Source organism: Eptatretus burgeri, chromosome 10 (genome assembly GCF_056783735.1).
Source record: "Eptatretus burgeri isolate ZD-2024b chromosome 10, Ebu_testis_v1, whole genome shotgun sequence".
Classification (NCBI taxonomy): Eukaryota; Metazoa; Chordata; class Myxini; order Myxiniformes; family Myxinidae; genus Eptatretus; species Eptatretus burgeri.
This window is the reverse complement of record NC_140970.1, coordinates 71,108,683-71,122,402: the sequence shown is the minus strand read 5'-3', so window position 1 is coordinate 71,122,402 and position 13,720 is coordinate 71,108,683. Positions and strand designations below refer to the sequence as shown.

The 13,720-nt window shown below is 42.9% G+C and overlaps 1 protein-coding gene across 4 annotated transcripts in view; it reads right to left on the bottom strand.

Annotated features, from left to right (window-relative positions):
• KIF1B (kinesin family member 1B) overlaps positions 1-13,720 on the bottom strand; it is a 219,248-nt gene that overhangs the window by 55,257 nt on the left and 150,271 nt on the right. For 2 of the 4 annotated variants that reach the window (XM_085898897.1, XM_085898898.1), the window contains exons 8-12: positions 11,019-11,096; positions 10,342-10,407; positions 5,897-5,914; positions 1,940-2,018; positions 1,738-1,816 (exon numbers count right to left, since the gene is read on the bottom strand). In XM_085898897.1, the coding sequence (XP_085755023.1) occupies positions 1,738-1,816; positions 1,940-2,018; positions 5,897-5,914; positions 10,342-10,407; positions 11,019-11,096 (320 nt within the window). The remainder of the gene's footprint in view (positions 1-1,737; positions 1,817-1,939; positions 2,019-5,896; positions 5,915-10,341; positions 10,408-11,018; positions 11,097-13,720) is intronic. The other 2 variants (XM_085898900.1, XM_085898899.1) reach the window with 2 other exon arrangements.

The window sequence follows — 13,720 nt, the reverse complement described above, 5'->3', positions numbered from 1 at the left end:
GGGTTCGAAGGGGTATGTAGATCGAAAGGGTCCAAGTGGTTTCAAGATGTCTGACTATCAAAAATGGGTCCAAAGGTTGAAAGGTCATTTCAATAGTACGTAATTATTAATGGACTGTTTCGATTCCCTGATTGCACCTTTGGAAGTGATGCGAATGGTGCACGAAAACAGTCAACAACGATTTCTGCTGTGTTGTTTCTTCATTTGTTAGTTGCTAAAACATGGAGCGAACCATGAACGCCATCTTTTCAAGGATAACTGAAGACTGGCGGCGATATCTGAGATGACCCGTGACAAACGTAGACCCTCTTGTCTCTTTATACATAGTATAGATTAATTGTCATAATAGTCATATGATAATTACGATGATAAAGAATTAAAGAAGAATCGAAGAAGAAGAATCAAAGAAGAAGAATCAAAGAAGAAGAATCAAAGAAGAAGAATCAAAGAAGAAGAATCAAAGAAGAAGAATCAAAGAAGAAGAATCAAAGAAGAAGAATCAAAGAAGAAGAAGAAGAAGAAGAAGAAGAAGAAGAAGAAGAAGAAGAAGAAGAAGAAGAAGAAGAAGAAGAAGAAGAAGAAGAAGAAGAAGAAGAAGAAGAAGAAGATTCAAAGAAGAAGAAGAAGAATTGTAGAAGAAGAAGAAAAAGAATTGCAGAAGAAGAATAGAAGAAGACTCGAAGAAGAAGAAGAAGAAGAAGAAGAAAAAACAACGGCAATCCATGCAGTGCATTATCTCTGTGTCCTAATCAGGGTTTTTCACTCAAACACAATTAATTTTGCTGAAAGGGAAATAAAAGCCAAATTACAAATACAATTAATTATCAAGAATTAATTACTCTGGTGATCGTAAATCAATATTACATTTCAGATCCTTATATGACAATGAAGCATCATTAAGCCATACACCAAGTTTCAATCTATTTTCCAGCAATTTCTGTGCGGACAGCCATGTCTTGCCAATAAAGGTCTCCAATTGGTAATTGAGAAGCACGTGATGTTATACAGTACACCTCAATGTGCACCTACAAATGCAAGACAAGGCTGCATCTACATAAGTTACTGGTTAATTCACTGAAGTTACATTCACAACTTAACAGTGTACATTATTTTGATACAAATGATGCAAAGTGAAAAATTCAACAAGGATCATTAAAACAATTATAAAATTTTGAAAGTTACCCCTTGCATTATTTCATTCAACTGGAAGGGTACACATCACCATCCATCCATCCATCCATTGGACCATACTCTGTGCAGAGCGTTGGTGCTGCTTAAGCAGTCTCCTTGGCTATTGAGCACAAACCTGGAAGGGTCACCACTCCGACACAGGATACCAGCATGCTGGCACTCATTTTGCCAACCTCGGAATGATGACAGGCAGAGTCAACCCCAACTGGTATTAATTGAACAGCCAAGCAGGATTTACACTGCAGGATCCTCGGATCCCAAGCCCACCGCCCCAACCATTAATCCAAGCCCAGGCATATACATCAACATGACGAAGTGAAAAACACCAAAACCTCATGCAACACAATCAAACCGCATTGTAAAAATGTACTTTAGTATAACCTGAAGGTTAATGTATGTCCAATAATAGGATAGGCAGGATCACAACAGGTAATACTAAATTATTAAAATACAAATGCGTTATGCCTAATAGGGCCCCAATTTGAATGTAAAATAAAAAAGAGATCACTTACAACAATTTAACATTGCTTTCCCCAGCTTTGGTACCTGAGTGTGCTTAATGTTTCATCATAGTTAATGTCAGCAGGACTCAATGCCGCCACCATCGCAGTGCGAGAATTACCACCTGGAGGAACAAAACAAGCATTCACTATTAAATGACGGTGCGACCTTGAGACACATAACACTGCAACTGAGCAGACAATGCACGCACATGAAGTGCTTCACAGAAAAGCAAAAGGAATCATACCCAGGTTCTCACGCAGGAGCCACGTCAGAACTGAGTCACGGAAAGGAATAAAATCGGTCTTTTTTTTCTTCTTGCTCTGCTATAAAGAGACAATCCTGACTCAAAACATGCATTGCAAAAGTTCAGTTCATAACAATGTTGTTTGGTAAACTCTTTTTAATGGCCAAAAATGTGCACAAAATACTTTAAACCGCTAAACCAATGTCTATAAGCTTTCAAACCAAGTGGCCAAAAGGTATCAACAGTACTTGTCAATTTCCGTACATGCCACCCACAGAAATACTATCTATTTCTGTATCCAGCCATTTCCAGTTCCACTGATAATGACTTGATCCATTTCCTTTATGTTGACCTCGTCGTCATGGTTGACAAAACCCACGCCTCACCGCTGACACAATAAGGCCGAGCAAACAAGTGGAAACACTGAAGAGCTCACTGAAAGGCTGAATTATTTCCTTTCAACTTGTCAGCTATCACTTAACAAAGGCGAGACCATGTGCTTTACGGTAGTCACAAATCATAACTCGGCATGACTGTTTGCCATTATTTACGTCCAGGTAATAGTTGAATATTCCACGAGTAGTGTCGCATCGATAATCATATCGGCTATCGGTAACAAGCCAATATTGCTTTTCCTTTGTGGAACATCGGTGTTGGTAACGACGCCACATTCTGATACTGATAACCGCGTGCGAGCATTGTAGATTGGAAGAACAAAAATGGAGAGAAAGAAGCAGGTTAAGCCATCTGGGACTTCATCAATTTAGGGGAACACACGAGTAAGTTTGCTGTCGGTTGTCACCCGAATTTAAGAGGGTGAGAAGTCAGAGGTGTAACATCAACTTTGCAATATTTCTTGGGTTAGTTTCACCACCAACATTTGGAGTACCGGGATAAGCCGTGACTTCCTCTTGAGGTTAACAGCCCATTGGCTGACAGATTCCTTTGAAAGGAAATCTGCTGTGCTGTATGCTCAGTGTCTCACACACAGGAGATATGTTGAGATGTTTGAAGAATGGCAAATCAAGAGACAGCAGCTTCACTTCATTCTTCGTGACAATGTGGACAACATGGCCAAGGCTATGACGGATGGCTCATTTCCAGATCTGGGTTGCTTTGCTCATATCCTTCAATTGATTGTACAGGATGGTATGCTGTCACAAAGAGCTGTTACTGACACTGACTATCCACAGAGAGATTGTATGGCATTTCAAGCGGCACCTTCAGCCTTCGTGCAACTTAAACAGAAAGAACAGAACTTGGGTCTCACCGTACATCATCTGAACCAACATGAACCCACTCGGTGTAATTCAACCCTTCATATGCTACAAAGTATTCTATAGCAGAAGATGGTCCTTGCTGCATATTCAACCAAGCACAATATTTTTCCAACCTTCAGCTGAGCAGCTTGATCTGACCACCAAGTTTATTGTTGTGCTATACCTTGTTGAGGAAATTACACGACCCATTTCTTCCAATCAAGCGTTTGTCTCACTCATCTTTCCATTTATTAGAGGTTTCAGGGTGGAGTACAGACAATAAAAAAGAAGATGCCAAACTCACTCAGACGATAACACGATGTTACAGAAAACAACATTCTTGTACTTGCCATCTTACTTGATCCAAGATTCAAAGACGCCTTTTTCAGCTCACCTGAAGAATGAAACAACGTAAGATGGCAACTGGATGAAGAGGTGCCACTTGTTCAAGGAAATCAGCATTCCGCAGATATGTCTCCTCGTTCTCCCAAACATCCAAGCACAGAACTCTTGATTCTTGAATGGCTTTTCAGATTGTGGAGGAGCTTCAAGCAGCAAATACACAAACCGTGAGGTGGGTAAGTACATCACTGAGTACTCTTATCCCATGTAATGAGGGAAACTCTTGTCAGTCGTGGTCTGAAAACATTTGCCGCTTTCTTGTTTTGGCTCGTCTTGCCAAAAGATACCCCATCTGCATTACACCAACTTCTGTCCCTTCAAAAAGGTTGTTTTCAACTGCTGGAGACATTTATGATGAGAAGAGAAATAAACTGGCTCCTGAGAGAGCAGAGATGCTACTCTTCATAAAGAGCAATTTTGCTCCAGTTAGTTGTTCATACCATTACAAGTGCTGACAGATTTGGGTTGTTTGGATACTGGCTGTTGTTGCTAGGTCATACACATACAAAGTGTTGACAGATTTTGATTGTTTAATCGTTTGCTGCTGTTGCTAATGTCCTAAAAATAAACTTGCATTGGCAAACTTGCACAAATTGCCCGGTGTTGCATTATATATCAGTATCGGGTGATTTTGGCATGTAAATATCGGTCATCACCGTATCGATAAAATTTTGATATCGGTACATTATCCCAGACAAAGATGCCTCTCTTTAAAAAAATGTTTACACCAGATTTACAGGGATCTCAAAAGGGACCGTCAGACTTGAAAGACCTATTACTGTGTCAGGTTATGATTCCAAACAATCCTCACTCGCAGTCTCGATGGCCCATTCTGATGTTTCGGCCATTTCTCGTTAGGACATCACATTCTGCTCAACTAATACTTCAAACTCCTCATCATCAAATTATAATGGCTACAATTATAAACAAGAGGTAGGTGCCAAATTATAATCGATGTGAACAGCAAATCGCTGTCACTTCCATGGATTTAATGGGCTCTTCTGCATCATCATCCCATGAAATCTGCCAAAGGGGGTTGAGAAGATGTGAAACCGTCTTTGTACCTCTTGTAGCATATTTCAGCTACAGTCTTACACAAATATACTGAAGTTTTATAAGTTACACGTAATCGCATATCTGACAATTGCTGCTGGGCTGAAGGTACAAACCATTTAATTGCAGACATTTATAGACAGTTCAGCATCTAGACAGTTGTGTTGCTGGGATCCTCGTTGATATGGTTGATCAATCGTATTATAAATTATGCGGAATTAGCTGATCTCAAACCAAAATGAATAATGACTATGATATTGTCATAAATAAATAAATATATATAATGGTACCCAAGATATTCAAATTAGATTTGCAATTATGATCTCGGTAACGTTAATGATCAACACGTTCCCAAGTAAATGCAGGCCAACAGACTCATCAGCAAATTGACATGTCAGCACGAGATTAATAGTGATCCTTATTGAACTGAACATGCAATATATAAGAATAAAGAAAGTCCTATTTACTGTTGCCTGACAGAAGCAATCAGATGGCCAGTCATGATTGGAAGATTATTATGGACAGGTCAAGGGAAATTAATAACAGTTATTATTAGAGGTTCATCTTCATTACAGAGCTCCAGGGCATATCGCAACTACTTGAGTAACGTTTCAAGGCAAGAACCAATCCTGGACAGGTCATCATTTTGATGCAGGATACTCGATTGAACATGCGGGAATCTGACTAGGGTGCCGGGGATAACTCGCCTCCTTTTCACAAAAAGCACTGTAAGATCTTTAACATCTACCAACAACAAGTGCAAGCAGAGTGATCCTCAGGCTTAACGTCCATCCGATGGACGGCACACACATTGATGCCTCGCCATGCATGCGAAACACCAAGATGACAGTTTATAGCTGGGTCGAGATTCAAACCCAGGCAAGACAGCTCAGAGGAAAGTGTGCATATCACTAAGCTATCCTGCCAGCCCCAGGCCACAAGTATTCAACTCAATATTAACACTGCTTGTGTCAGTCTTTTGTGGAGTTTCCATCCAAAATGTTCTGCCATTAAAATGATGTGCACAAACCATGTCAGCACCAATGCATGACATGGAAACTGGTTTGTGGTGCAATATTTGGATAGAAACACAATTTAATCCCTGCATGATTGCAAAAAAAAACAAACAAACAGGAAGTCGTTCCAGTAAAATAGTACTGTGTTTCATGAGAGCTTTGGATGGAAACATACCATTTGTAAACAAAGAACAGCACAGAGACAAACATGCCCATGTTATCTTTACCTTAGTAGTTCCAGAATCCTGAAGAAAGCATTATGAGGAAACCAGGGGTGGTTTAACATCAGGGATGCCAGAACAATCAATAATACAAACTGAAAACTATGAATGTCAAGATACTTTAGCTCTCATCTCGAACCAAACGGAAACATCAATTTATTTACATAATATTTCAAAAAATACTTCTGAATGACCAACTGTTACATAGTAACATTATTCACAAAAAAGTTCATTGAGAGAAGAGCACAAAACATTTCCTTAGCTAAATTAGCAAACTTTGTTCCAACAATTCCTGCTTCAGGAAACCGTCAATTATCAACATCGTCCATCAATGATCACAATATCAGTCTGGGAGATATGTTGGGGATTACTCATGGGCTGCCCAAATCTGACAGTGAGTATGACGCACGCATTGGAGATTATAAGAGATTTGTTTCCAATAGGTTGCTGACAAATTTCAGACCTTACTGCACAGTTTGAATCAACCTTGGACTTCCATGTGATTAATGCCATGCCAGTGCTGTCAAGTCAGGCCAGATTAGATCTGTGACTTGCTCCAGGTATCATGTAAATCTGTACTAACCTGTTCCATGGTCGGGTTCTTGGCGACTAAACAGTCTCCCCCACTAGGCTTTTTGGTGAGGAGGGTGTTTTGATATGGACACCAAGCAGGATTAAAAACAAAAGCTGTCAAAGGGCGGAGGAGCTCCTTGTGACCCAACGGCCATCTATATCTAGTGCCCAACTGTGTCTGTGGACGTCCTCCAGCAGTTGGGTTACTTTTTAGGAGGTTGGTGGCAGGATTTGCACTCCGGCCATTCCGCAAAGCACAAAAACGCAAAGAAATCTGAAAACTCACTCTGTGGGAGTACCTACTGTGCAGCTTCCCTTCGCAGGGCAGCTCAATGGATGACGGAATTGGGGCAAAGCCTTCAGGACCCCCAATCTTTGACGATAGGAAGGAAACCATGGGGTAACATTCCTGGGTCAGATTGCGGGAGAGTGTGTCAGAGTGGTGCTGTGATGTCATTCACCAGATGGCTGTCTCCTCAGGTTAACTTGAGACAGTCCCTTCAGGTAGATGCCTGTGATGTCCTATCCTTAAGAGAAGATGATCACCTGTCTCTGTTATCATCTGAGCTCAAGCATTTGGACATCGGTATTGCAGAACTCTCTGAGGTTCGGAGACCGGATAGTGGCGAGATCATGGTGGGCGGCTACACCTAGTATTGGTCTGGTCGCTCTGATGGGTACCATACCCAAGGAGTTGCTGTAGCTGTGTCCAATAAGCTGACCCCAATGATAATTGAGGTTACACCGGTCAACAAGCGTATTATGAGACAAAGGATTCGTCACTCCTTGGGTGTCATTTCCCTGGTCTCTGTTTATGCTCCGACTGAGGCGAGTGATCTCACAGTGAAGGATGCATTCTACGCCACACTCGAGTCTGTAGTTGATCAGTGCCCCAGACGAGATACACTTCTAATCTTGGGGTATTTCAATGCATCGACTGGAATTGATAGGGATGGTTATGAGACATGTGTTGGTCCCCATGGATGAGGAACTATGAACCAGAATAGCACTAAGTTCCTTGACTTTGCAAGAAGTCATGGACTTAGGGTGGCTGGTTCATGGTTTCAGCACCCACAAGCTCATCGCTGGACTTGGTATGCCAATGCTGGCGGTGAGGGAAAGGAGATTGATCATGTCCTCGTTGATGGTCGCTGGAGGATAATCCAGAAATGCTGGGTCTACAGGAGTGCTCAGTTCCTCAATACTGACCACCGGCTTGTTGTAGCAACACTGAAGCTGCACCTTAAATCCGGGAGAATGGTATCATCCCAGCCTAGGCTGGATGTTGGCAAGCTCAAGGATGAGAGGGTAGCTGAGGAGTTTGCAAACAGGCTGAGTGGAAATTTGGGGGGTCTGGGTGCTTTGGGGGGGTCTGTAGAGTTGTGGAGTGCCTTCAAGACCACCGTCCTTGATGTTGCCGGTGGATATCTTGGAACTCACCGCAGGGCAAAGAAGAATTTTGTCTCTCAAGGGACACTGGATATCATTGACCAGAGTCGCAGGGCCAGGCTGAATGGCAGAGCTGAGCTGTTCAGGGAGATGAGGCGTAAAACTGTACGTGTGCTAAGGGTGGACAAGGAGGCCTATGTGCGAGGAATCTGTGAGGTGGAAGAGCATCACGTGTAGTCAAGTGATTCTGGTCCTGTTTACAGGGGAATTCGCACGTTGCGTTCATCCAAACGCATCCCTCGGTGCACTGCAGTTTAGAGCAGAGGGTGGTTAGCTCTTAACAGAGGAGTCTGAAGTGAAGGCCCGCTGGGCCAGTTACATTGAGCGGTTGTACCAGGCTGACCCACCAGCTATCGAGTTGGACGTCATGGGTGTAACAATCCCTGTTGCTGACCCTCCAATCAACTGTGGTCCACCTTCGCTTGTGGAAACACAGGCTGCGGTGAACCGGTTGAAATGGGGTCAAGCTTCAGGGATCTGTGGCATCCATGCTAAACCTTTTAAGGCTGGTGGAAATGCTGCACTCGTGTCGTTGCATGCAGTTCTGTGCTCTGCCTGGAACACAGGCATCATCCCAACTGATTGGAAGAGGGGCCTTGTTGTCCCTCTCTGGAAAGGGAAGGGTAATCGCCAAGACTGCAACAACTACCGAGGGGTGACGCTGCTCTCAGTGCCGGGCAAGGTCTTTGCTCAGATAATTCTTGATAGGGTTCGCCACCATCTGCTTGAGCACCAGCATCCAGAACAGTCAGGCTTCACACCAAAGAGGTCAACGATTGACCGTATCCTTGCTCTTTCGGTCCTCACCGAATGCAGACGAGAGTTTCGGCAGCGGCTGCTTGCAGCCTATGTTGATCTCTGCAAAGCATTCGATTCAGTGAATTGGGATGCCTCTGGAAGATTATTGTCTTCGTGGGGTGGCACCACCAAAACTGATCGATCTGATGTCTGAACTCTACGCTGGTACTGAGAGTGCTGTGAGATGTGGTGGTACCATCTCTGACTTGTTTCCAGTTGAAACTGGAGTTCGTCAGGGGTGTGTACTGGACACCACACTTTTCAGCACTTGTATGGACTGGATTCGAGGGAGGATGTCAGAGAGATCAAGCTGCGGTGCATCGTTTGGGAATGTCAAGATCTCTGACTTGATTTCGCAGATGATGCAGTCATCTTTGCAGAGACTTTAATTATCCTTTTGGGGGCCCTCGAGGTGCTGAACGAGGAGTCGGAGCCGCTGGGATTATGGGTTTCCTGGGTCAAAACTAAGATCCAGGCTTTCAATGACATCTTGGATGCTGCTGTCCTGTCTGTGTCTGTTTGTGGTGAGGATGTTGAGGTCATGGAGAGATTCACTTACCTTGGCAGTGCTATTCATGTGTCTGCTGGCTGTGAGTCAGAGGTCAATAGACGTCTGGGAAGGGCCTGGGGAGTCATGGATTCACTGGATCATGGGGTGTGGCACTGCCGGTACCTGTGCGGGAGGACAAAAGTCCAAGTCTTCAGGTCCTTGGTGCTTCCAGTCTTGCTCTATGGATGCGAGACTTGGACTCTGACCAAGGATCTGAGACGGAGACTTAAATCCTTTGGTTGCAGGTCTCTTCGGAGAATTCTTGGCTATCGCTGGTCAGACTTTTTTCCAACGAGCGGTTGCTGAGAGAGACTCGGATGAGATTTGTTACCTGCATAGTCCGTGAGCGTCAGTTGCGGCTGTATGGACATGTGACTCGTTTTCCTGACGCTGATCCTGCTCACCAGAATCTCTCAGCGAGGGAGTCTCATAAGTGGAGGAGGCCAATGGGCCGACCACGTGCCTCGTGGTTGCAGCAGGTTGACCGGCATCTCAAGGAGATGGGGATGGGCCTGGCATCTGCCTGGGGGATGGCCAGACGGAGGCCCCTAGAGTACCGGTGGAAAGTGGACGCAGCGATGCGCTGCTCTGGCGCATGCTCCCATACCTGACCTGACCAGTGCTGTGCAGCATTTATTAGTCTTCATGCTATAATTGTCATTAAAATAGGAGTAATAGAGAGAGATATAAAGCGAGCAAAAGTTTGAATGACAAAGAGGAGGCGAACGTAGTCCATCCTTAATCTTCGAGGCATATAAGACGAGAGGAAAAAGAAAAAAAAACTTTGGTTTAGTTTTGCAATAAAAATATTATTTTTCTTTCATTCAAAAAAAGTCTGGATTCAGGCATTTTTGAGTTGTGGCAACTGAAGTAAAATACAAGTTGAACTACGATGCTTTGAGGTGAGTAGCAATTCAATGAACCAGTCCTTTTGTCATGTTTAATGTTTTATCAATGGGTTCATGAATTGTACAAATGAGGTAAACCATCTCATTGACTAGTTAACAACTTTACTAAGCAATTTGACAAATGAAAAATAAACAGTGAGTTGCTCAGTGCTTGTTTCGTGCTGTATAGTTACCATTTCAGCCAGGGCAGATATCACCTTGCCCAGGGTAGTGAGAGACTTGTTGATATTGGCTCCCTCCTGTTGTTGAGGAATATTGGATGTGCATAGTATCAGTAATTTGAACATTCGTTGGAAGAACCAATTACAAAGGCATAATCTTAGCAACAATATACAAATCTCATTATCATAAGTACATTGTACATTACACCTCCACACAATGCTATCTTCCTTAAAATATTAACTCATCTTTCCTAAGCTCCTCTTCTTCTTTTGTATGCAGCACAAGGCGGCAGGGTAGCGTCACATGGCTGTGCTTCTGATGCAATGCCCTCATAGGTTAAGGCAGTAATTTGTAATTTGTTCAGGGTACCAGTGATAGCTCGCCTACTCTTCCTTCACAAAGGATACTTTGGGATCTTTAATGCCGCCAACTAATGCCAGAAGACAGGACACCTGTTTAACATCCATCTGAGGGATGGCACACACAATGATGAATCACCCTGCCTGTGAAACAACGGGATGACAGTTTATAGCTGGGTCGGGATTCAATCCTAGGCTAGACTGCTTCGAAGTTATTGTGCACACCTCCAGGCCATCCTGTCAGCCCTTACACTCCTTTAATTCTGCACCTTCAATTCAAGATATTCACTTAACACTTTGATGTTTTAAATATAATCAGTACATCAAACCTTTAGTCTCGTTCCCTTGGCTCCTGTTGAATCTGCACGCTCACTGCCAGCCAGGTCTACAAGGCTGATCTTGCTCACCTGAAACATGGCAGAGGAAGTTTGACTTCAAAGCATGCGATTCCCCTAATACAAGTGTTTCAACAAAGAAGTTTTAAATTTATGTCTGTAAACTGTCAGCAAAATTGGTAAAATCAGATTTTTAAACTAACAATACAAGTGCAACAGCCTTATTTTATAATCATGAGAGCCAAACCTAGAGACCCCAGCAATGAATGCAGCATCATAGAATACACTCCTATGGTGAGGATGTTAAGCTGGCGACTATGTCTTCAGTTTTGTTCTCACGATCATAAAATATTCCACAATATTTTGCAAGGATAAACCTCTGGTACAATACAATGATTTTAAAATGGAACAATTATATTTGGAGATATTTATTGAGTGAATGTTATATTATGGTTGACAAGCTTTATGTTGGAATTTTGTTTAAAAAAAAAAATCAACAAAACAATTTTCATGTAAGGCAAAGAGTCCATAAGTAATGGGAAAAGGAGGGTGGTGGGGTTGTAGCTTACCTGCGAAAAAGTGTTCGCCCAACTGATAAAACAAGTCTAAAAACTCAGACAGCTGAACGATCGCAGCGAATACATTTTATCAGAAAAGTCAAAAACCTCATTTTATTCATTTTAAATTCATCCCACCATATGATAACTTAAGAGTTTAGATTAATAATAATTTTTTTGTAACTTCTGCTGGTGAAATGACACGAAATGTTATCTTTGATTAAATATAAAATATAGAGTGAAAAAGACATACCTAGAATTTCATGTGTAAATAAAGTTTAGAAAAAAAAGGGTCAAAAAATCACATCAATAATATATTTTACATTTATTATTACCTCCACCCACCAAAGGGTGGAGCACAAGGCTACAGGGTAGCATCATTGGCTGAAGGCAAGGCTGTGCTTCTGATGCAATGCCCTCATGGGTTAAGGCAGGATGTAGGTTATGTTTTCACCCCTGTCTGTCTGTTTGTTACTTACGAAATCTAAAGATTTCGTAAGTATATTGATGACTTCCGTCATCTGTTTGTGTGTTTGTTTGTTTGTAGGCACGATAACTCGAGAACAGAAGAAGCAACCAATATCAAATTACACCGCGTGATTCAGGAGGGTGATGGCTAGTGTTGGTTAGATTTTGGTCAAAATCGGTCAAAGGTCAAGGTCACAGTGAGGTCAAACATTCGATTTTTGATGGTTTGGTACAGTCATCGTAGAAACTTCTGGTTTGCGTCGCGACCTTCTCAAGAGACAGCTTTTATTAGACAAGGTGAGAGGTCAAGTTGACGATTTCGTAAGTACCAGTCTATGACTGCTTGTTTGTTTGTTTGTTTGTAGGCACGATAACTCGAGAACGGAAGAAGCTACCAATGTCAAATTACACCACGTGATTCAGCAGGGTGATGGCTAGTGCTGATTAGATTTTGATCAAAATCGGTCAAAATCAAGGTCACAGTGAGGTCAAATATTCGATTTTTGATGGTTTGGTACAGATAACTCGAGAACGGAAGAAGCTACCAATGTCAAATTACACCACGCGATTCAGCAGGGTGATGGCTCGTGCTGATTAGATTTTGGTCAAAATCGGTCAAAGGTCAAGGTCACAGTGAGGTCAAACATCCAAAAAATGATAACTCGAGAACGGAAGAAGCTACCAATGTCAAATTACACCACGTGATTCAGGAGGGTGGTGGCTAGCGCTGATTAGATTTTGGTCAAAATCGGTCAAAGGTCAAGGTCACAGTGAGGTCAAACATCCAAAACATTCGATTTTTGATGGTTTGGTACAGAATCATCATAGAAACTTCTGCTTTGCGTCGCTACCTTCTCTAGAGACAGCTTTTATTAGACAAGGTGAGAGGTCAAGTTGACGATTTCGTAAGTACCAGTCTATGACTTCACAGTGAGATGACTCGCCTCAGTCAGAGCATATACAGAGACCAGAGGAATGACACCCAAAGAATGATGAATCCTCAGTCTCATAATATGCTCATTGACAGATGTTACCTCAATTATCATGGGAGTCAGCTTATTGGACACAGCTGCAGCAACTCCTTGGGCATGGTAACCATCAGAATGACCAGACCAGTAGTAGGTGCAACCACCCACCATGACTCACCACTATCCGGTTTCCGAACTTCAGAGAGTGCTGCAATACTGATGTTCAAATGCTGGAGCTCAGATGATAGCAGAGATAGGTGATCATCCTCTCTTAGAGTGAGGACATCCCATGCATCCACCTGAAGGGACTGTCTCAAGTTAACCTGAGGAGACAGCCATCTGGTGAATGACACCACAGCACCACCCCGACACACCATCACAACCCAACCCAGGAAGGTTACCCCCGTGCTTTTCCTCCTATCATCAAAGAACAGGGGTACTGAAGGCTTTGCCACAATTCCGTTATCCAGTGAGCTGCCCTGTGAAGATCAGCTACCCAGGACATACTCCCACGGAGTGGGTTTTTAGTGTTATTTGCGTTTTTTGTGCGTTTTGTGGAATCAAGGGTTTTATGGTAGCCGGAGTGCAAATCCTGCCACCAACCTCTGAGAAAAGGTCATCCAAATGCAGGAGGATGTCCTCAGACAAAGTTGGGCACCCGATATGGATGGCCATTGGCTCACAAGGAGCTCCTCCACCCTTT